The following is a 22,913-nucleotide window of genomic DNA, read 5'->3' as shown; positions in this document are numbered from 1 at the left end:
GCTCAGACAACAGAGACCATGCACTCTGCACATTTGCTGCAATCTCTGGGGCCAGTGCCATGCAAGTGTTAGTCTGGCACTTGGCTGCACCCCTATGTGGGTCAGCTGTGCCAGGCACACACCCCCTGAGAGAGCCGCAGTCATTCCCTTCATGTGATGAGCTCTCACATCCCAACATCTGTGAAGACCAAGCGCAGTTACAGTGATTTCTTAAATCTTTTTCAAGTGCTCCTACATGGTGCTCCCCATTTCACCACCAGTGCGGTGGAGGCACACCCACCCATTTGTTTCCAACCCAAGGTTTGTCACTCACCCTGGAACAGCGGAGAAGGTCATTGAAAAACTTGCGGCCCTGGATCCAGGTTTTCCGTACAACCCTATTACTGCTTACCTCCTGTGCTACCTCCATCCAGGCCTGCCTGGTTCACTGGAGAGGTCGCCGCCTTCAGGCTCGAGGGAAGAGGGCCGCCTCGCATTTCCCCAAAAGCCTGGCGGAGGACATGCAGGGATTCATCATTGAACGTTGGGGACACCTGGGTCATTTCCTCTGCCATGGACACAAACAGGTTACACAAGCTTCAAGGTCTTCTGGTAGGATGCTGTGGAGTCACTGGAAGCTGAAGAAGTGGTCTGAATAGTCTGGAGGGTGGTGCCAGACTGAAGATGGGGTGCTGGAATTCCACTGAAGGGTGACCCAAGTAGGAGGCAGGGTGGTTTGCAGTGCTGATTGGACCTCAAAGGTTTTTAATAATTATGCACAAAACTAAACAGTGATGACATGCCATGTCTCAGAGCTCTATTGAGAGCTAACAACACTTTAAACAGGCTACCAGCACCATTTTCCAGTCACGGCCTACCCCCACCACCTACCACCCTCCTGCTCTCGTGTGCTTATGTGTTTTGTGTTTTTAGCTCCGCAGGCCAACTGCTAGTTGGCCAGCTAGTGCACGATTGCGACTGCAGTGGAGGTCGGAGCAGCAGGGCCTTCTCCAACTGCTTCCGTGTCCGGTCCTGCAACCAGCCCCCCCGCCCCAGGTCGCATTATGTTCTGGCCATGGAGCCAAGGCAGTTGGATGGAGTTAGATGATCTCATTAAATACCTGTCCTATTGTAGTGTTCAATGGTTTAATTGATCTGTGTTTGATTGTGTTAGTCTGGTTACTGATCAGTATTCACTGTGCTTAATTGCTTAAGCCTGTGGGTGGAGCTTAAGAGTTCATGAAACTGAAACTACATACAAGAAAGTTCTGGATAAAAACAGACTAGTTCTGTCGAGTCAATGTGCCAAAATCTTGTAAGTGCTGAGATATTTTAAAGTACTGTAAATAAACCAGCTGTTGACGTAGAACTAGTGTCATCTCTACATTGCTCTGAGATAAATTAGATTCATAAAATATCCAGCAAATACATAACACCTATGTCCCTATATATAATTATTTTAAATGTTTTATATTTTAATAAGGATTACTTAAGATAACTAAGTCTAATCTGGACTAAATAATAAACCCTGTGGGGTGATGGGAAAGAGATTGCCGAGTTGATTGTTGGAAGCAGAAGCAGAAGGGCTCGGGCGAGGGCATTTTGAACCAGGAAGAGAGGCACAGTGGGAGAAGAAATTAATTTGTTAAAACATGATTTTTGTAAAAAGCTGAGCATAAAGCATTGTGGGTTGGCACCTCCAAACCTCTGAAATTGATTCTATCAACTTCTCAGCTGCCATCTTATACTGAGGAACGAGGTGTGACATCCTGGGCTCAGCTTCCAACCCTCATTTCTACTCTAGAAAATAACATCCTTCCTTTTCTATAACATAGCCCACCTCTCAATAAATCTCCACTTCTGTTTCCAAAACCTTCATCCTCGTCATCTCCCTGTGATATCCTCACAGAGAGGGTAAATGTAGCAATTGTGGAGCATTTAAATTCAGAATGCTTGGGAGGGATAAATCAAATTTTTAAATAGATAGCATGGAGTAAAATAAAAATTTGATGTGTTATAGAATTTAAACATGGTGATAACTGAGAGGCAACAATATCAATTGCTGACACACTAAGAGGGGAAAATAATCAACTAAAGTATGCTACAGGTATTGCAAATAAAATAGAGGCACTAGATGTATGAATCGTGCGAGCTGGCTTTATGTGGAACCTGTAATATCAACTTGGCTGCAGGTTGGGTAAATATTTCAGGATATAGCCCTGATATTTCTCCAGAGGTTCCTATGGAGGGATCTGGTATGGGCAGAACTTCTGCCTGCCCCATCAGTGCTCACTTGACCATCTCAGGTATGTGCATTAGCAAATATTTAGACAGTGCAGGTGACAGTATCAATAAGTAACTCAGTCTTGCCTCTCTGAACTTGACTGGTCACCTACTAGATGGATAGCTGTTCTCCAAAGCAACACAACTGAGTTCTGCTATTGTCATAATTTATGACAAATCTCCCAGTTTTGCTCAATGTGTTATCCCAGAGGCCTGTATTACATATCAAAGATCAACTTTAGATGAGCTCTATGATCCATCTGCACTCAAACCAGATCAACTCTCAACTACTGACCAATATCCTCCTCCTCTTCACAGTTATGTCCTCATCTCCAACTAAAGTTACATCACAACCATTCTGAGTGAACCTAATTTTTCAGAACTCCTTGAACCTGTTTAACATCACTTTTCGATCGATCATTTTTGTCCATCATGTTTCAGAGATGTCTATTGCAACAACTTTCAATGGAACCATGTGCTGGTAATTCCAACATTTTAGGTTTAACATAAAAGCATTTCAAGGAATTCTGTGTATGCTTCATATAATTCATCCCATATAAACTATCCTAGTATTGTAATTCCAATATATTGTATTCATACTACAGCCGGGGCTGACCCATTCATCCCCAGCCTGAGGGAAACTAGATACAGTTTAAATTGTGGTATCCTATGTTGTAACTAATTTAGGTGTTTCCTACTGGCACTTTCTACACTTTGAGCTAACCTTGTAGATATTCAGCTGAACACTACCCTTCATCAAAAATTGATCCTCCCTAAAAATAATCTTCCAATTAACAGTAATCAAAAGGTCTTAGGGACAAAATTCAACAGCCCCTGAAAACAGGGGCGGAAATCACAATGCACAATAAGCCCGTGCCGTTCGTTTCAATGCAGGCAGCTTGTATTTACACAGCTTATATTTATAGAGAACTTTTAATGTAATAAAACATCCCAAGGCATTTCATAGGAGTGTTAAAAAGTAAAATTCGACACTGAGTCAGATGAGAAGATATTGCCAAGGAGAGAGATGGCATCTGTGGCTAGGGAACAGAGTTTCTAGCTGTGGTCTTCCCGATATTTAATTAGAGGAAACTTCTGCTCATTCAGTTCTAGTTGTAGGACAAGCAGTCTAATAATTTAGAGGCAGTGAAGAGGTCGAGAGAGGTCGTGTTAAGGTAGAGCTGGGTGTCGCAGCATACATGTAAAAACTAATACTATGGCTTCGGATGATGTCACCAACAGATAACATGTAGATGTGAAATAGGAGGGAGTCAAGGATAGATCCTTGGGGGACATCAGAATGGACCAAACACAGCTGGATATGGGTGGACAGGAGTTGGAGGAGGATGGTGCTGTCAACCATGTCAAAGGCTGCAGACAGGTTGAGAAGAACGAAGAGGGATAGTTTGCCTATGCCACAGCCACACAGGATGGCAACTGTGTCTTTGATAAAACTGTTTTCGTACTGTGGAAAGGGACAGAAATCTGATTGGACAGATTCAAGCATGGAGTTCCAGTAAAGATGCACTGGAGACCTTGGTGCTGGAGGTGGACAAGAGGAGGGAAGACACTATCCACAGGGAGGCAGGAAGCCCTCCAGTCAAGCTCTGAGACGTCAATGGGAGTAGATAGCCCTCTATAGTCAATGCAAGCAGTGCAGACCCAAAGATCTGTTTGCAGTGCCGCAACAAGTTTAATGATCTCTCTCAAAGGGCAAAGGGCAATGAATTCTCCTTCAAATGCTATATCCTTCCAAGTGAACCATTGGCCTCAGACACTGCTAAAATCAGCACACCACCCTTCACTCACCAACAATCTCTACTAATTATGAAACACACATCACATTCACTGGTTCATCTCATTCTCACACACTTAGCATGACTGCAAGCCTCACACTCATATCTCACTGCCAGCTATTCAACTATGACAGGCGCATCACTCAAATGGATTGCACCACATTCACTGACACTCTCCCCTCTCTCTTGCAGGACAAGGTGCTTCACAGTTAGAGTGAGCAGCAGCTAATTGGAGGGACCAGGCATAGCTGCATGTCCTTGCCCCCATGGAGGAGACAGTGCTCTCCATCATTAGAAGTCATAACTGAGGCTGTGGCAGGTGGAGGGGCTGAAAGCATTGTTATGATTCCCGTGGAGACCACCAATAAAACAAAAGAATCGAATCCACCGACCCAACCCCAATTTAGGAACCCAAAAACCAAACAGACAAGATTTCACTTTTATCAATTTAACTTTAACACTCAAACCAAAATCAACATAAATTAAACATGAACTAGCAGTTAAAACACAATCAATATATATATATATTTATATATATATAAAATCTTAGCAGTTACACATTAATTAACAGATGCATCGAAGATAGTCCTTACAGATCCTCTGAATAGTCTTATCAGCAACATGGCATAGAACAGTCCCACAGTACAACAAAATCAAGATCTTCCTCAGGTAGTTTTTCAAGTTCTGCCCTCCAGGATGCCGGTACAGAAGTGATGAGGTCCTGTCGATAGCAAGCGATGCAATCTTTGCTTGAATGATTTGGTTTTGTAACCTCTCTAACAACCTCTGCCTTGCTCACTTCTGTCCTCATAGCTTCGCTGATGAACTTTCAGTCGCTAAATACAAATGGCGTAAATCATTTACCAATGGTCAGCCCTCAGTCCAGGCTCCTCTACCTGCAATCAAAACAACTGCTTCAACCAGCTGCTTTAATTCCAAGTAGCCTCCGTGGAAGCACAAAATCCTGCAGCTCTCCGCCTATCTCTTTAAATAATAACTAAATAATTTTTCCATCAACTGCAGAGTTCTTCTTAACTCTCAAAAGCCCTCTGGTCAAATTGAAACTTAATCTCTCGTCACATGTCCTTCCTAAAAAAAACTTTTTTCTCAGTCACAGGGCTGTTTGTTTGTTTAACCTGCGTTTGGACTTTCCAGAACTTGGAAACCTTTCGTTTCATTTTCAAATCAGGGACTGTCTCAAAAAATCAAACATAATCTGTGTAAAACTCAGTCTAACACAATCTCAGCAGCAAGCTCAAGAAGTGGCAGCCTGCCCGCCTGGGCCGCACGCTGAAGAGCTGCCGTGATTTCTCGTGCAGTTCATTTAAATAGCCAGGAGGCTCTCCTCACTGCCGCCCGCCCCCCCCCTCCCCATCACGTGGAGAGGACAGGCTTTCCGTCCCCAGCAATGCGTCAGCTGCCTGTGCGCAGGCGCTGGTGCTGTTTTTAAAGGGCAGACAGCCGCGCGGCTCATTTAAATTTTTAAGTATCCCCCAAAAAATATACAATACATTTCAAACACCCCTTTCCCACCCCTCAATATCATTTACATTAATTATTTGCCCTTCCCCACAAAATACTTGCCTTTTAAATGTGACCTTTCACCCCAAGACTGCACAAGGTTTAGAGTTCACCCCTTCCCACCATCCCCCACAGCTATTACGTTGGTTTGACCCCGTTTCTCCCCCACTCTGCACTGAAAATCTTAACTCCTGTCCCCTCCCCACCAGTGTCATGCCGCCTTTCCCAGAATGGGGGAATTGAAGGCACAGGAGAAGATCGCGGCGGGCTCGGAAAATTGAAGGTGTCCATTTAAATGTATTCATTTTATTAATTTAAATATTTAAATTGAGGTCCCGTTGCCTAGCGACGGGGGGCCGCCACAAAGCATCCCCACCGACGCCGGGAGGATCGGGCCAGACCCTCCGGTGTCAAGGTCCATGGCGGACCTTTTCCGGACCCATCTTCAGGTCCGTCTGCCCCACCACTCTCCATGAATCATGATGTCTGGGGCTTGGTAAAATGCTGCCCAAAGACTCCATCATATTTCCTCCCCCTTGAAACAAAGAAGACCCTGCAGTCGTAAGACCTTCTTTAAAACAGTTCAAAAAAAATCAATAAATTCTTAATATCAAACTTTTTTTTAACATAGTTCAATGTATACTGTACAGGTAACATTTTCCTTTGTTACAAGTACAGATTTATTTACAAAGTTATAAGGCTTAACTGATAAAATTAGGATTAGTAGGATTCAGACATGATAAAATTTGCACATTTCAGAGCTTTCTTTCACTCTTACACACATTCTTCAACTCTGGAATGAGCATCAGTAATTAATTTGCTTTGCCCTGCAATATGTACAATTTTCAGTGTAAATGGTTGTAACGTTAAACTCCAGCAAAACAATCTGAGATTCTTTGTTCTGAACTTCTCAGCAGACTTCATTTGAACCATGCTGGGACCCAGTGTCCTGGCAAATCGTATAACTAGGGTTGTAGATAGGACTTTAAACTAATTAGTGGGGTGGGACGTTCAATTGAAAGGAAGTTTAAAAAATCAAAAAGAAACGAGAAAGCAGAGGTGCAGGGTAGTGAAGAGGCAAACAGTAATCAAAGTGCGACAGGAAGGGGCAGAAAATATAAGCAGAAGAGTGCAGCAGAAATTAGAACCAGAATGAGTAATAATGGTAAAATGTCAAAGCTTAAAGCTCTTTATCTGAATGCACGCAGCATTTGTAACAAAATAGATGAGTTGACGGCACAAATGAATGTGACTTGATAGCTATTACAGAGATGTGGCTGCAGGGTGACCAAGACTGGCAACTCAATATTCAAGGGTATTTGATTTTCCAGAAAAATAGGCAAAAAGGAAAATGAGGTGGGATAGTTTTGTTAATAAAGGAAGGTATCAGTGCGGTGGTGAGTAGTGATATAGGTGCAATAGATCATGATGTGGAATCAGTTTGGGTGGAAATAAGGAATAACAAGGGGAAGAAGTCATGGGTAGGAGTCGCCTATAGGCCCCCTAAGAGTTGCCTCACTGTAGGAGAAAGTATAAATCAGGAAATAACAGAGGCGTGTAAGAAGGTGAGGTGAGAGTGACTGCCCTTGACATCAAGGCAGCTTTTGACCGAGTATGGCATCAAGGAGCCCTGGCAAAACTGAGGTCAATGGGAATCAGGGGGAAAACCCTCCGCTGGCTGGAGTCATACCTAGCGCAAAGGAAGATGGTTGTGGTTGTTGGAGGTCAATCATCTGAGCTCCAGGACATCACTGCAGGAGTTCCTCAGGGTAGTGTCCTAGGCCCAACCGTCTTCAGCTGCTTCATCAATGACCTACCATCAATCATAAGGTCAGAAGTGGGGATGTTTGCTGATGACTGCACAATGTTCAGCACCATTCGTGACTCCTCAGATACTGAAGCAGTCCGTGTAGAAATGCAGCAAGACCTGGACAATATCCAGGCTTGGGCTGATAAGTGGCAAGTAACATTCGCGCCACACAAGTACCAGGCAATGACCATCTCCAACAAGAGAGAATCTAACCATCTCCCTTGACATTCAACTGAATCCCCCACTAGCAACATCCTAGGGGCACTATTGACCAGAAACTGAACTGGAGTAGCCATATCTTGGCTACAAGAGCAGGTCAGAGGCTAGGAATCCTGAGGCGAGTAACTCACCTCCTGACTCCCCAAAGCCTGTCCACCATCTACAAGGCACAAGTCAGGAGTGTGATGGAATACTCTCCACTTGCTTGGATGAGTGCAGCTCCAACAACGCTCAAGAAGCTCGACACCATCCAGGACAAAGCAGCCCGCTTGATTGGCACCCCATCTACAAACATTCACTCCCTCCACCACCAGCGCACAGTGGCAGCAGTGTGTACCATCTACAAGATGCAGTGCAGCAATGCACCAAGGCTCCTTAGACAGCACCTTCCAAACCCGCGACCTCTACCAACTAGAAGGACAAGGGCAGCAAATGCATGGGAACACCACCGCCTGCAAGTTCCCCTCCAAGTCACACATCATCCTGACTTGGAACTGTATCGCCGTTCCTTCACTGTCGCTGGGTCAAAATCCTGGAACTCCCTTCCTAACAGCACAGTGGGTGTACCTACCCCAAATGGACTGCAGCTGTTCAAGAAGGCAGCTCACCACCACCTTCTCAAGGGCAATTAGGGATGGGCAATAAATGCTGGCATAGCCAGCGACGCCCAAATCCCATGAACTAATTTTTAAAAAAGAAGGGCGCTACAATTCTTATGGATGATTTTAATCTGCATATTGACTGAACAAATCAGATTGGCAGAGGTAACATGGAAGATAAATTTGTAGAGTACATCGGGGATTGTTACTTAGAGCAATACGTTGCAGAACCTACCCGGGAACAGGCTATTTTCGATCTAGTAATGTGTAATGAGGTAGGATTAATAAGAGATATCGTAGTTAAAGATCCTCTAAGGGGTTGCGATCACAACATGGTAGAATTTCAAATTCAGTTTGAGGTTGATCAAATCAATGTCCTCAACTTAAACAAGGGCAGTTACAGAGGTATGAAGAAAGAATTGTCTAAAGCGGGCTGGGAAGATACACTAAGGGGAAGGTCAGTGAATGAGCAGTCGCAGACATTTAGGCAGATATTTCATAACGCGCAGCAAAAATTTATCCCGGTCAAAATGATGGACTTGATGAGAAGGATGAACCACCCGTGGTTAACAAAGGCAGTCAAGGAGAATATCCAATCAAAAACTAAGGCATACGAAGCGGTGAAAACTAGTGGTAGGCCAGAGGTTTGGGAATGTTTTAGGAACCAGCAGCGGATGACTAAGAAGCTAATAAAGAGGGAGAAAATTGATTATGAAAGTAAATTGGCAATAAATATAAAAACAAACAGCAAGAGCTTCTACGGGTATATAAAAAGAGTAGCTAAAGTGAGCGTGGGACCCTTGGAGGATGCAACTGCAGAATTGATAACGGGGAACAGGGAAATAGCAGATAATTTAAACCAATATTTTGCATCGGTCTTCACAGTGGAGGACCCTATAAACATCCCACAGATATCAGATAAGCAAGGGAGGAAAGACCTTGTAGCAGTCTCTATCACAAAGGACAAAGTGTTTGACAAACTAATGGGACTAAAGGCAGACAAGTCACGAGGAACTGATGGCCTACATCGAAGGGTTTTAAAGGAAGTGCTGCAAAGATAATGGAGGCATTGGTCGAAATATTCTAGAACACATTGGATTCCGGGAGGATCCCAGTGGATTGGAAAACTGTTAATGTGATGTCCCTGTTCAAGAAGGGAGGGAGACAAAAAGCAGGAGACTATAGGCCAGTCATTGGGAAAATGCGAGAGTCCATTATTAAGGAAGAAATAGCAGGACATTTAGAAAAGCTTAACGCAATCAAACAGAGTCAACATGGTTTTGTGAAAGGGAAATCATGTTTGACAAATTTGCTAGAGTTCTTCGAGGATATAACAAGTAGAGTTGATAAAGCGGAACCGGTAGATGTAGTGTATTTGGATTTCCAGAAGGCATTCGATAAGGTGCCACATAAAAGATTATTGCACAAATAGGAGTTCACGGTATTGGGGGTAATGTATTAGCATGGATTGAGGATTGGTTAACACACAGAAGACAGAGATTTGGGATTAATGGGTCTTTTTCAGGTTGGAAAGACGTAACTAGTGGAGTGCCACAAGGATCAGTCCTAGGACCTCAATTATTTACTATCTATATTAATGACTTGGAGGAGGGGGCAGAGTGTAATATATCCAAATTTGCTGACGATACAAAAATAGGTGGGAGGGCATGTTGTGATGAGGACATATGGAATCTGCAAGGGGATATAGATAGGTTGAGTGAGTGGGCAAAAATTTGGCAAATGGAGTTTAATGTAGGAAAGTCGGAGGTCATGCACTTTAGTAGGAAGAGTGAAAACGCAGACTATTATTTAAATGGAGACTCCAAAACAGTGCAGCACAGAGGGATCTGGGTGTTCTTGTGCATGAAACACAAAAAGTTAGAATGCAGGTGCAGCAGTAATTAAGAGGGCAAATGGAATTTTGGCCTTTATTGCCAGGGGGTTGGAGTTTAAAAATAGGGAAGTCTTATTACAACTGTACAGGATGTTGGTGAGTTCGCACCTGGAGTACTGTGTACAGTTTTGGTCCCCGTATTTAAGAAAGGATATATTGGCATTGGAGGCAGTTCAAAAGAGATTCACTAGGCTGATTCCGGAGATGAAGGGGTTGACTTATTAAGAACGGCTAAACAGGTTAGATCTTTATTCATTAGAGTTTAGAAGAATGAGAGGTGATCTTACTGAAACGTACAAGATTCTTAGGCGGCTAGACAGGGTAGATCTTAAGAAGATGTTTCCACTAGTGGGGGAATCCCAAACTCGGGGACATAGTTAAAGAATGATGGGACACTCATTTAAAACTGAGATGCGAAGGAATTTCTTCTCTCAGAGGGTAGTAAATGTCTGGAATTCTCTACCCCAGAAAGTTGTGGCGGCTAGATCACTGAAAGTATTTAAAGAGGAGCTAGATAGATTTTTGAAATTTCGGGGAGTTGAGGGCACGAAAGAGGAGTTGAGGTCTGGGGCAGATCAGCCATGATCTTATTGAATGGCCAACTCCTGCTCCTATTTCTTATGTTCTTATGAACTTTTCCAGGAACACAAGTGGATTGTGATCGGTAAAAACAAATATTCCTCTCTGATTATTGGTTACTTATATCTCAAAATGTTGAAAAGCTAGTACAAGACTTAAACTTTCTTTCTTGACAGTCGAGGACTTGGAGCAGCACTGCTTCTACCCTTGCATCACTGGTGTCGATAGTCACTTTGAATGGTTTATCAAAATCTGGGGTTGCAAGAACTGGTTATTTTATTAAAATGGCTTTTACCTTCTCAAATGTTGTTTGGCATGACTCTGACCATTCAAACTTCACGTTCTTCTTTCACAGATTCGTCAATGGGGTGGCAACTGTGCTGAAATTAGGAACAAATTTCGTGTAGAACCCACACATACCCAGAAATCGTAACACTTCTTTTCTTGTTTTGGATTCAGGAAAATCTATTCTCACCTGAACCTTGGCCTCTCATGGTAATACTTGACCATGACCCATAATATGTCCTCAATAAGTATCTTTGGCCTTGGCAAACTCGCTTTTTGCCAGATTTCTGACAAGGTTAGCCTTCGTTAGCCTGCCAAATAGAGCTCTTAAATGTCAGACATGAGCACTCCACGTGTTCCTGTACACCAAAAAGTCATTGATATTAACAACACAATTACTCAATTCGGCAATCACCTGATTGGTGAATCTTTCAAATGTGGGCAGTGCATTTTTCATACCAAATGACATGACTTTACAGTGGAACAGACAATCTGGTATTACAAAAACAGATATTTCTTTGGCCTGGTCAGATAAGGGGACTGCCAGTATCCTTTAAGTAAATCAGTCTTATGAACAAAGGCTGAGTTCCCTATCAATACAATACTCAAGCCTTGGGATCGGATAAAAGTCCATCTTAGTTAAATGTTGGCCTTTCAGTAATCTTTGCAGAACCTTTGAGAACAGTTTGGTTTTGGTACAAAAACAACAGAAGAAATCGAACTACTTTGGATTCAATTATATCATTACTTAACAAGTACAGAACCCCCTTCCACTTTGGCGAATTTATTGGGTTTGAGTCTCTAGGGGTTTTGTTTAATTGGTTTAGCTTCCCCTACATCAACCTGATGAATCGCCAGAGAAGTAAGACCTGGCTTATCCGTGCATACTGGCTTATATTCCCTCAATAGGTTAGCCATTCTTTCTTCTGGCACTCAGGTAGATGTTGTAGTATCTTATCCAGACCCACTAAAACCTCATAAAATAAAATCAGGAAGTGCTGGAAATACTCAGCAGGTCTGGCAGCATCTGTGGAGAGAGAACCAGAATTAATATTTCAGGTCTGTGACCTTTTGTCAGAACCCCTCTAAAACCTCACGTTCACCAGTTTCACTGCAGAAGGGTCAATCTGGGAACACTCAGTCTGAGACTCATCCTCTGGTTTACCAGTATCACCATCCACATTCTCTACCACCTGTGGCTCGCTAACCATCTGACATGTGTGACATGTCTTACAGAAGTCAACCACATCCCTGTGCAGCTTCGGACAGTAAAAATGCATCGTTACCCTAGCCTGAGTCTTCCGAATACCCAAATGACCTGCACTGGAATCGTATGGGAAATTCTCAAAATTTCACTACGGTAGCAAGGAGGGAACAACAATTTGATGAACTACAGACCAATCCTCAACAGCGGGCCTCTTGGGACATCTCCACTTTCACATCAAGATGTCAATTCTGACATCACAACACTCAGAGAGCCTTTCAGCTTCTGCCTCGGAACACACCATCTGAGACAAGCTTCTTAAGTCAAGGTCTACCTATTGTGTCTCAGTCAGAGAGGATCTGCTGAACACGTCACCATTGTTAGCCTTAGGGCCTTTATCACCAACATCCACATCCAAATCCTTGAAAAATGTTTTAGCCAACCAAACCCCCAAATTGTCCTCCACAACAATTGAGACCTTTACATCTTGTTTAACCCTATGAGGCTGGGATCTAATCACAACACAATCTGGGAATATTCCATAAAATTCTTCCTGCAAAACCTCAGTTTCAGCAACCTCAGCTGGCTCTTCCAAAACTACTGGAGATGCCAAAACCTTATCCCGCGCCATGTCAATTCCGAGCAGAAAATCTACACCCTCAATGGGCAAACTAGGAACAACACTGATGGTAACAGGATCACTGACTGAGTCAAACTTTAAATCAACCCTATATAAGGGAACGAATATATAGACTCCATTTATCCCTTGCATACCACCTACCTGTGTCTGGGTGGGTTTCCTCCAGGTGCACCGGTTTCCTCCCACATGCAAGTTGATAGGTAAATTGGCCATTATAAATTGCCCCTAGTATAGGTAGGTGGTGGGGGAATTGAGGGGATGTGGTAGGGAATATGGGACTAATGTAGGATTAGTATAAATGGGTAGTTGATGGTTGGCACAGACTCGGTGGGCTGAAGGGCCTGTTTCAGTGCTGTATCTCTAAATAAATAAAATAAAACTAGCTTGTAGTGGCTAGGACTGTCATTACATCCTTTCTTGAATAAGGGTGTCACATTTACCATTCTCCAATCTCTGGCACCACCCCTCCTCTACCAACACCCCCTCCCCCACCCCCACCCCGTATCCAGGGAAGATTGGAAGATTATGGCAAGCCCATCCTCTATCTCCATCCCCACTTCCTTTAGCAACCTGGGATGCAAGCTATCTGGACCAGGTGACTTATTTACCCTAAGCATAGCCAGCCTTTTTAGTACCAGCCCCCCTCTCAATTTTTAATCTACTCATTGCCTCTACTCTCTCCGCTTCTACCTATATTTTGTCAGATTCCACTTCCTTAGTGAACACTGATACAAAGTAATCATTAAGTATATTAGCCTTGCCCTGTGCTTCTAAGCGTATATTACCCTCTTCATCCCAATAGGCCGCACTCCACCTCTTACTACCCGCTTACTATTTACATGCCAGTAGAAGATTTTTGGGTTCTCTGTTATGTTGACTGTATTAATATACATCTCAGAGTTTAAGACAAAAAAAATGCCAGATGCTGTATGGGTTTTGTTTTCACCATACTGATTAGTACAATCAGTACAAAAAGAACCTACTTGCTGTGTTTATTTGGAGGTGTACTTCCTCCACATTAGAGAATAAAGCCATTACCAGTTTCTGAAATGTTTACTGAAGACCAAAGGCAATTTTGAACTAGAATTTACCAAATATTTTTCAAAGCAGTTGTGTTAATCACTAATCCATGGAAAGCTAGGGCAGTGTTGCTGAAGTAACCACAGTATGGCGGTGGTACGTCAGGCCAGATTTCTGTGCTCATGATAACTTACTCAAAATTCATTCACTTACTCAGAGTTAAAATCAGGCCCTTTTAAGTACCTGGAGTGAGATTTGAACCCACCACCCTCTGACATACTTAACTTTGTAATGGTGTAAGAACAATGGGAAGGGATAAACATTGATTTTAAAAAGTTCTGGCTGAAATTTTGCTATTAACATCTATGGTGTTGACCTTCACATGGACATGGAGATTTCCACCTATGCCTATATGGCAGCTGTATGGTAAACATAGCTGGAGATTTTGTCTGACCACTATTTCTACCAAAATCGTTACTGCATTCTTTTGCAACACTTTTTCAATTTCGCTAGAAACGTAGAAAATCTTTCAACCGACTTTACTATGCTGCTAGAACAAATAGACCAGATATAAACTTCCCTAAGGTTAAAAAATGGGTTACCTTTTTGTTACGTACAAGGGAAGAACCCTCCCTTCCCAAACTTCGCATTTTTGTTATTTCTTTGTGTATAAATTACTACCGATACAACGTGCATTACTTAAAGACCAAAACTAAAATGTTAATGTATAACGCCTCCAGCTCCCAGAAAATCTTGGTGACATCGCTGCAATAAGCAAAACAAGTGTTAGTCATTTCCCCATATTGTGTAAGATACCTAATCAGCTCTATAAGACACAGCCAGTGCCGAAAGATTTAGCTCATTGCAAGACTCTTCGAAACTAAAAATGAACTACGTCAAGATCCCCGTTCTTTTTGTATCGCTTAATCTCGCAGTGTGTTTGGCTTTACCGCTTAGCTCCGAAACGAAACGATTCAGCGAAAAGGACTGGAACCAATGCCGGGTATTTTATATATATATATAAAAAACCAGTAAAGTTATAAACATACACAACCAATAAATGTACATATAAAAACCAGTAAAACTACAAACTTAATGTCTTTCATGCATTAAATATTAAATGTTAACATTATTTATACTTTAGAAAAAAAGTATGGATCTTTTCGCCCTGAAGTAAACTTTGCTTTCTTCCTTCGAACTAGAAATACCTGAAGACATTTTACAACATGACAGAGACAATTTCGAAAAAAAGTGGTAACGGATTGACAAAAAAGATAAGAGAAATGCAGGAATTCTTTGGTCTGCAAGTGACTGGGAGCCTAAACCGTCAAACCATGGCAGTGATGAATGAGGCTCGCTGCGGAGTCCCTGATGTTGAACAGTACACTTTCTTTCCAAGACAACCTCGGTGGCCTCGCAACAGAATCACTTACAGGTACGGATGCTGGGTCCATGGGCAGTAATCGTTATATAGAGGAACCAAATGAAAAATAACCTACTGATTCACTTCCTTCCTCCCGAATAGAATTGTAAACTACACGCCAGACCTGAAGAAACGAGAGGTGGATACTGCAATTAGCTTTGCCTTTAAAGTCTGGAGCGACGTCACTCCTCTGACCTTTGTCAGATTCTACTCTGGAAAAGCTGACATCATGATATTGTTTACAAGAGCTAGTAAGTTCAACAAATCTGTTTGTGTCCTGGTGGAATGATTTCATGTTTGATTTTCCATGTCCCATTTACCGTTCGGATGCTCTGTATTCCTAGGTCACGGGGACTTTAACCCGTTTGATGGACAGGGTGGCATTTTGGCTCACGCTTATGCTCCTGGATTGAACGGCGGTGGCGACACTCACTTTGATGACGATGAAAGGTGGACGTTGTCAAGAGATGGTAAAGTGTTCCCAAATACTGGCGTCATCAAACATAAATGGGAAAAAGATTTAACTGATGGCACTTTTTCTCGTTGATATCCTATTTCGTTCTATCTCGTTCTACAAAATATACAGTGAAGAAGTCACAAGGCGTAAACGTTCTTACAATTTTAATTCGTGTGGAACGACAAATGCTAAATATTTTAAATCAACTTCCATTGCAGCACATTTAGTATTTATTACGAGACATGTCCTTGATTCACATCGTTTTTTCAAGCTGTTTCTTATCTATGATTTGTTAGAAGTTTGAACAATTTGTGTTGCCTAACCATCTTCGCAGGAGTCAATTTGTTCCTTGTTGCGGCCCATGAATTTGGACATGCTCTAGGACTGGGTCACTCAAAGGATAAATCCGCTTTGATGTTTCCCATCTATTCATATGTCAACACCAACGGCTTTCGTCTCTCAGACGACGACGTTAGAGGAATCCAGGCTTTATATGGTACGTTGAACATTGAGACCATCAGACTAAATATAATAGAAAAACTTAAACTTTTTTTTAATTTCCAAAATATACTTTATTCATAAAAATCTGTAAAAAGAAAAAATACATTACCAAACAGTTTCAAACAGCACCAAGTCAAAAATTACAAACAGTGCAAAAGAGGTCCGTTTGCTTCAATACAATCATGAGTTGCCTCACAACCCTTCCATTTCACATTTGTCGTGCCAGATACATTTTTACATTTTACAGGAGACAAGATTTTCCCGATACAGTTCGAGGGGTTTCTCATGGATCCAGCCCCTCCATTCAGCTTGGTGGGGGGACTTTACACAGTGGTCTTTCCCCATTGAGCCTTTGCTGCGGCTGCCCCAAGCTTTAGTGCGTCCCTCAGCACATAGTCCTGGACCTTGGAATAAAACTTAAACGTTTGTGTGCAGCTGCTGTCCATCATTCTTCAGGCAAAGACACTATTTAAAGCAGGGGCTGAATTTTATGCAGCGCCCGCGTCACTTATGCGCCGCTGAACCCCCGCGATATTTCGCTCGAGAGCTTATTTAAATAAAGGGGTGGAGCAGGCGCCCCGATGACGTAAGTGGGCGGCTGCTCCGTCCCAGGCAATGGCGTCCGGCACTAGTGCGCAGGCACCGGCGCCATTTTTAAAGAGCTTGAAGCCTGTCAGGTGCATTTGCATTTTTAAAGTCAAAGAATGTGGAAAAGCGCTGTTACATTTTCCCCACACTCCCAAGGAAGAATCGATTGATTAATTGGACATTTCCCCTAAAAAAAAACCTTTATGCAGATTCCAACCTTTCCCTCTGAGCTTTAACAACTTTAAACCTTAACACCTTCCCACCAACCTATCCACCAATCAAAAAAGTTTTCCATGCTCCCTTCTCCTCTCCCTGATAATTTCACTTTTCCATCCTCCCCGTCAATGTCATGCCTCAGAACTCCGATGGAGTTCGGAAGGCGTGGGTGTTCCGGCCAGCGGTCAGAATATCAGTGCAGGACAGCCGCCAGGACAAGGTAAGTTGACTTGCATTAATTTCAATTCATTTTAATATTAAAATGAAGGTCCCACTACCCCCACCGCCACTGGTAAGATGCAGTGGGACCTTCTCGGTGTCAGGAGTTGAGGCAGGCCTCTCTTGGAAGAATTTTCTGGGACCCCCCACCACGACCTCCGACATCAGAGTGCTATTAAAATTCAGCCCCAGGTTTCTGTGTTATACTAATGAGAAAAAGAATAAAGGACCAAAGCTACTGTCCAGGAACCCAAAATACAGATTAAATGCAGTTTGTCAATTGACTTCCCAATGAACTCACCTAGTAGTTACTTAACAGAAATTAGATAGGTACCATGAAGGGGCACACATACTTCAATAGCAGAATAATACATTGAAGTAGACTCCCTCTTCTCCAGGTGTTTGGGCAACCAGCACCCACCAGCAGTTTGATAATTCTAACAGATGGTCCAGCCCATTTGAGAGACCAGCTGCATTGGAATTGAGCTATGGATATAAAGTCCATGCCCTGATAAATGGTACATGAGCCACATCAGACTGTATTAATGAATGTATTAAGACATGCCCATTATCCATGGAAAGTGTCTGCCACACAAAATCCCAAATAGTTACTGGGAAATTTAAGCTGACATTTAAAACAGTTACTTTAGTGTCTGTGAGCACATCTCTCACAAACCTTTTTTCAATGACCCATGTTGGTTCCTCAGCCATCCCCACCAATTTACTGTGATGTATTTATATATATGTACATATATTGCTAAATAAGCTGAAAAGAACACTGCACTGTAGGATCTGTTTGATGAGATTAATAGGACATATATTGCATTTAAAATGCTCCTGTGAACATTGAATTTTACAAGTAATTTAAAGCTTATTCATAGAATTTTACATCAACAGAAGGAGTTCATTCAGCCCATCAAGCAGGTGCTGGCTCCTTTACAGAGCTATTCATTTAGTTCCATCCCCTTGCTCTTTCCCCATATCCTTTTAAATTTTTACAGATATTTCTTTGTAATAGATATCTGTAGAGTTTAGATTAGAATAGCTTGTTTGCTTCATTAGTAAGGTAATTTCAATCACTTTAAAACTTATATGTACTTCTGATTTGTCTATCACTTTAAAAATAACAATTCTTCTGCTATATTTTAGGAGCTCGTCAAGATCCAAGACCCCACCCAAGACCAACACAACCACAGCCTAATCTACATCAACCAACAAAAACCCTGGACAAGTGTAATCCTCAATTGTCATTTGATGCAGTTACTAGTTCACGTGGAGAAATTTGGTTCTTTAAGAACGGGTATAAACTGCATTTTGGTTATGTTTTATGCTACTTATTAAATTTATTACTTACTAAGACATTTTTCAATCATTCATTTAAATATTATGCAATTGGCAGCCTTGGCAGCACCATGGGTTAGTTATGTGTTGACGCATTGCATCAAAGAGAAACAGCATGCTGTCATTTTTCATTCTGTGTTTCTAACTTCAGTTGAGACTATGTGGAGAGATGGCAAACAAACATGAGTGGCTCGTGTGAAGGAAAGGAGGGAAAGGAGACACATATTAATGCCTCATGATTTTCCTGGAATCTAGTTCTGAGTGAAATAGATGGAAGTGTACAAAATCATGAGAGGTATAGACAGGGTGGATAGCATGAAGCTTTTTCCCCAGAGTGGGGGATTCAATTACTAGGGGTCACGAGTTCAAAGTGAGAGGGGAAAAGTTTAGGGGGGATATGCGTGGAAAGTTCTTTACGCAGAGGGTGGTGGGTGCCTGGAACGCGTTGCCAGCGGAGGTGGTAGACGCGGGCACGATAGCGTCTTTTAAGATGTATCTGGACAGATACATGAATGGGCAGGAAGCAAAGAGATACAGACCCTTAGAAAATAGGTGACATGTTTAGATAGAGGATCTGGATCGGTGCAGGCTTGGAGGGCCGAAGGGCCTGTTCCTGTGCTGTAATTTTCTTTGTTCTTTGTACTGGTGAGCTCTCAGCAGAGTGGTGCAACAGGACTTTAAAGAAAGGTAGAATTGTAAAACGATAGGGGAACTAATGAAATGAGAACAGAAAGTGTCGGAAATACACAGCACGTCTGGCAGCATCTGTGTAGAGAGAAACAGAATTAACGTTTCAGGTCTGTGACCCTTCATCAGAACTGGCAAAAGTTAGAAATAGAACAGTCTTTGAGTAAGTGAAAGGGGGGAGGGGGGAAGAAGGAGAAGAAGGAAGGACTGATAGGACAGAGGGGCGAGAGTTTAAATGACAGGTGTCATGGAACAGAATTCAAATGGAGTGCTAAATAGTTGTAACAAAAGACAAAGCATGGGTCCCAAGAGAGTGCTAATGGCAGAATAATGAACATCTCTGCTATAGGGGAACTATGCAATTTTCAGAGATGATACCAATAAAAATCGCACAGCCTAACTACATTAATTTGTATAATATGAAGCCTAAGTGATAGGTAAGATTTATTTTTAAGAAGGTGTCACTAAAATGTTATTTATTTTAAGATTGATAGTTGCATTTGTACTGAAAAATTGCATTGCAGTTTTCTTATTCAAATTCTGGATGACATCCAGACTCAGTGCTGGCATTTTGTAATTTTTTGATTGACAGAGACTACATTATATTGTATCATTCTTTATTCTGGATTAAAAATATTGCCCTAAATAATGAAAGAAACCTTCTCATTATTTAGAATCTTTTGGCGAAAACATTCGCGACGCCCAGATGTGACATCAGTTCTGATCAACAATATTTTTCCAAATATTCAATCAGTTGATGCTGCAGTTGAATTCAAGAACAAAGATGTGATTGCTCTTTTCAAAGGTTCTAGCATTTTTACTACCTTTTGCACACCATTCTATAGCACTCATTATAGTCTCAATGTATACTGGTGCATTCATTGAAATTTGCAAGATAAGCCAATAAGATGAATTTTGTTCCTCCTTTCTTTTTCTGGTAATGAATGTAGGATGGTGAATGAAAAACTGAAAAATCCACTTTTTATTTTCCATTTCTGTACTTTCTGCAAAGCATGTATTGATCTAGTGAATATTTTTGAAACATTGGCCATCTGGTCACTGCTCACTGAAATCAATGCTAACATCCCACAGGATCAAAGTACTGGCTAATTAGGGGTTTCAGGACTTTGAAAGGCTATCCTAGGAGCATCAGGTCCTTTGGATTTCCAAAATCTGTGACACACATCGATGCGGCCCTATATATCAAGAAGAGAAGAAAAGTATTATTCTTTGTGGGAGCTGACTACTGGAGGTATGAAGTAGTATTATTATGAAACGTTACCCCTTCCTGAACAATAAAACCACATTCTTTCAGAATCAAATCATTATTACTAAGACCACGTTTAAGCTTAAAATTAAATATATTGGAAAGAAGTAATATTAATAAGTTCTTCTGATTTCGGAAGAGGATACAGATAATGAAAATATATTGACAAGATCCCTTTATTTCAATATCCATTTTAAATAAAAGCATCTCATTCCCTATTTAGTTATAATTTGATGAGAAAACAAATGGACAGAGGCTATCCAAGAACAATAGGTGATGACTTTCCTGGAATTGGGAATAAAGTAGAGTCAGCATTTCAAAACTCTGGTGAGTGCTGAAATAGACTGGAAGGATGAAATATTCAAAGTTTATAAAACTATGATGATTTATTTTTGATATATATTTTATGCTACATTGTTATACTTGTATAATATTGAAAGTTTTGTTTTCATTTTTTTCTCCAGGTTATCTCTACTTATCTAACGGAGCGACACAGTATGAATATGACTACCGGAACAAACGTGTTATTCGTGTTTTGAAGCCATATGGCTGGCTGAATTGTTATTAGTTAGCAATAAGCAATTTACCTTAGCAGCAGTCTAATGCATTTCTGCCAGAGTGCTGTGTTCTTTGAAAGCAGTGGTGCTTCATGGCACAGTAAAATGTGATTATTTTATTGTGGTATGAAAAAGGCATTAGTTTTTAACAATTAAAAAGTCTTAACACATAAATGTATCACATTTTATACATTTATCTTTAAACAACTGCTGAATATTTGTTCAAGATGATTCATAACATATATCATTTTGTTAAAATTTATTAAGATGTTAATATATGCAGTTAAAATATAAAGGCATAATGAAAGGGCAGAAACAAGACTGATATACATGTATTTGTGTAGTCCATACCCATCATTTTGATATTACTTAAAATACTTCAATAATCCATTTTTAGTGTGATAACAGTTTTACATAACAGAAAATAAACATTTATTAATCTCTTTTTGCAATGTAAATTATATATAATACAAAATTGTGAATTATAATTTTAATTTAATTAATCAAAATATTGATTGATTCTTTGTTTAGATGGCATGTGTTATTAAGTTTGACTTCTTATGTTCTTCAAATAATTTGTTACTATTATAGTGTGTTTAGTGCTGTATCTCTAATCTAATCTAATCTAATCTAATAATGCCATTTGCAATTCTTCATTAATTTGCAGAGTAAATGTGGCTAGATATTTGGGGATGGATTTGCAGATCAGGGCAGGAACCTGACATCCAGATGAATTCTGAATCCAGACCCTGTGCCTCAGCGGCATCACTGTCGCAATGCCATTTTAAAATGTAAATACCCTAATTGGGCAGGAGGCGAGCTTGACATCCAATTAGTGACGCCGAGCGTCTTCAGGAGGTGGGAGCTGCCTGCTTGGCATCAGCGGAAAAGACAGGCGGCAACCATTTTGGGGGCTGCCGCTGCCTTGCCAAAGAGAGCAGGCAGCTCCTTATTGGGCCAGCAGCATCCCCGGGGATGGAAGTGGCCCAGAAGGAAAAATGAAGTCCCAAAGCTAGCACCAGCACAAGAAGGTACATCCAAAAACAGTCTCAAGACAAAGAGTAATGAATTTTTTTTTTTTGGCCCCACGGCAAATCCGACAGCTGTGCACTGATGTACACCAGACTGTTCTGGTTTGCCGAAATAATGATTAAAAGTTCCGTTCTGCACCAGACAGACCCTTTAACAAGCTCCTTAAGGAGCCTAAGGGGCTGTTAATTGGTGGCAAGCGGGTTACCTGTTCCCTCCCCATCACCACTCTTTTTAGGTTTTTACCTCAATTAGTGGCAAAATGTTTTATCGATGAAGCCCCTATTAGAGTAAGGTAGTAGTAACTGACATCACAGGACCTAGACCAACCATTGGGCAAACTACAAGGTGGTCTGGTGCCCAAAAAGAAATAAAAGAACAGCTATTGAGCATGAGAAGCAGCACATAAATCCAGAGAAGAAAGAAGAGAATCTTCAGTCAACAGAACACAGCAAGAGAAAGAAAGTCTGCACCACAGTCACTCTGAGGGCTACTGCCAAAGTTCTGAAGAACAGACTGACTATTGTCTTTGTTAAATATTATGTCTTTTCACTGAAAATAAATTACTTAATAAATCTGCTACACTTATAACCAACATATACCTGTACCCATAGTGGTTTGTTGCAGTCACGGACAAGTCACCCTGGTTGGATTAAATTGAATCCTGAGAGTAGCAGGAAACCTATAATTTGAAAAGTAAATGACTGTGGCTTAACATAATTTCTTCACTTTTACCAAATTGTGAGATTCAGACTAGTTAAACATATTTTCTGCTGGTATGTTTCATATCTGTAACAAT

General features: G+C 41.4%; 1 protein-coding gene across 1 annotated transcript; it reads left to right on the top strand.

The window, feature by feature from the left end:
* Positions 1-14,666: 14,666 nt before the first annotated feature.
* On the top strand, positions 14,667-22,709 carry LOC137371456 (collagenase 3-like). The gene is made up of 10 exons (XM_068034086.1): positions 14,667-14,832; positions 15,032-15,264; positions 15,355-15,503; positions 15,597-15,722; positions 16,044-16,205; positions 18,383-18,533; positions 19,936-20,066; positions 20,354-20,513; positions 20,752-20,855; positions 20,993-22,709. Exons 1-10 carry the CDS (start codon positions 14,716-14,718, stop codon positions 21,094-21,096), a joined length of 1,437 nt encoding a protein of 478 aa, XP_067890187.1. The 5' UTR covers positions 14,667-14,715; the 3' UTR covers positions 21,097-22,709.
* Positions 22,710-22,913: the final 204 nt, after the last annotated feature.

Source organism: Heterodontus francisci, chromosome 6, assembly GCF_036365525.1.
Source record: "Heterodontus francisci isolate sHetFra1 chromosome 6, sHetFra1.hap1, whole genome shotgun sequence".
Taxonomy (NCBI): Eukaryota; Metazoa; Chordata; class Chondrichthyes; order Heterodontiformes; family Heterodontidae; genus Heterodontus; species Heterodontus francisci.
The sequence above is the reverse complement of the archived record's forward strand: the minus strand, read 5'-3'. Positions and strand labels throughout refer to the sequence as shown.

Bases quoted from the DNA above. Each gene is read 5' to 3' on its own strand.
- LOC137371456 (XM_068034086.1), top strand. From the start codon at position 14,716: ATGAACTACGTCAAGATCCCCGTTCTTTTTGTATCGCTTAATCTCGCA. The intron at 20,067-20,353 runs GTTCTAGCATTT...AACATCCCACAG, and splicing joins TGTGATTGCTCTTTTCAAAG to GATCAAAGTACTGGCTAATT. The intron at 20,856-20,992 runs GTGAGTGCTGAA...TTTTTTCTCCAG, and splicing joins GTCAGCATTTCAAAACTCTG to GTTATCTCTACTTATCTAAC.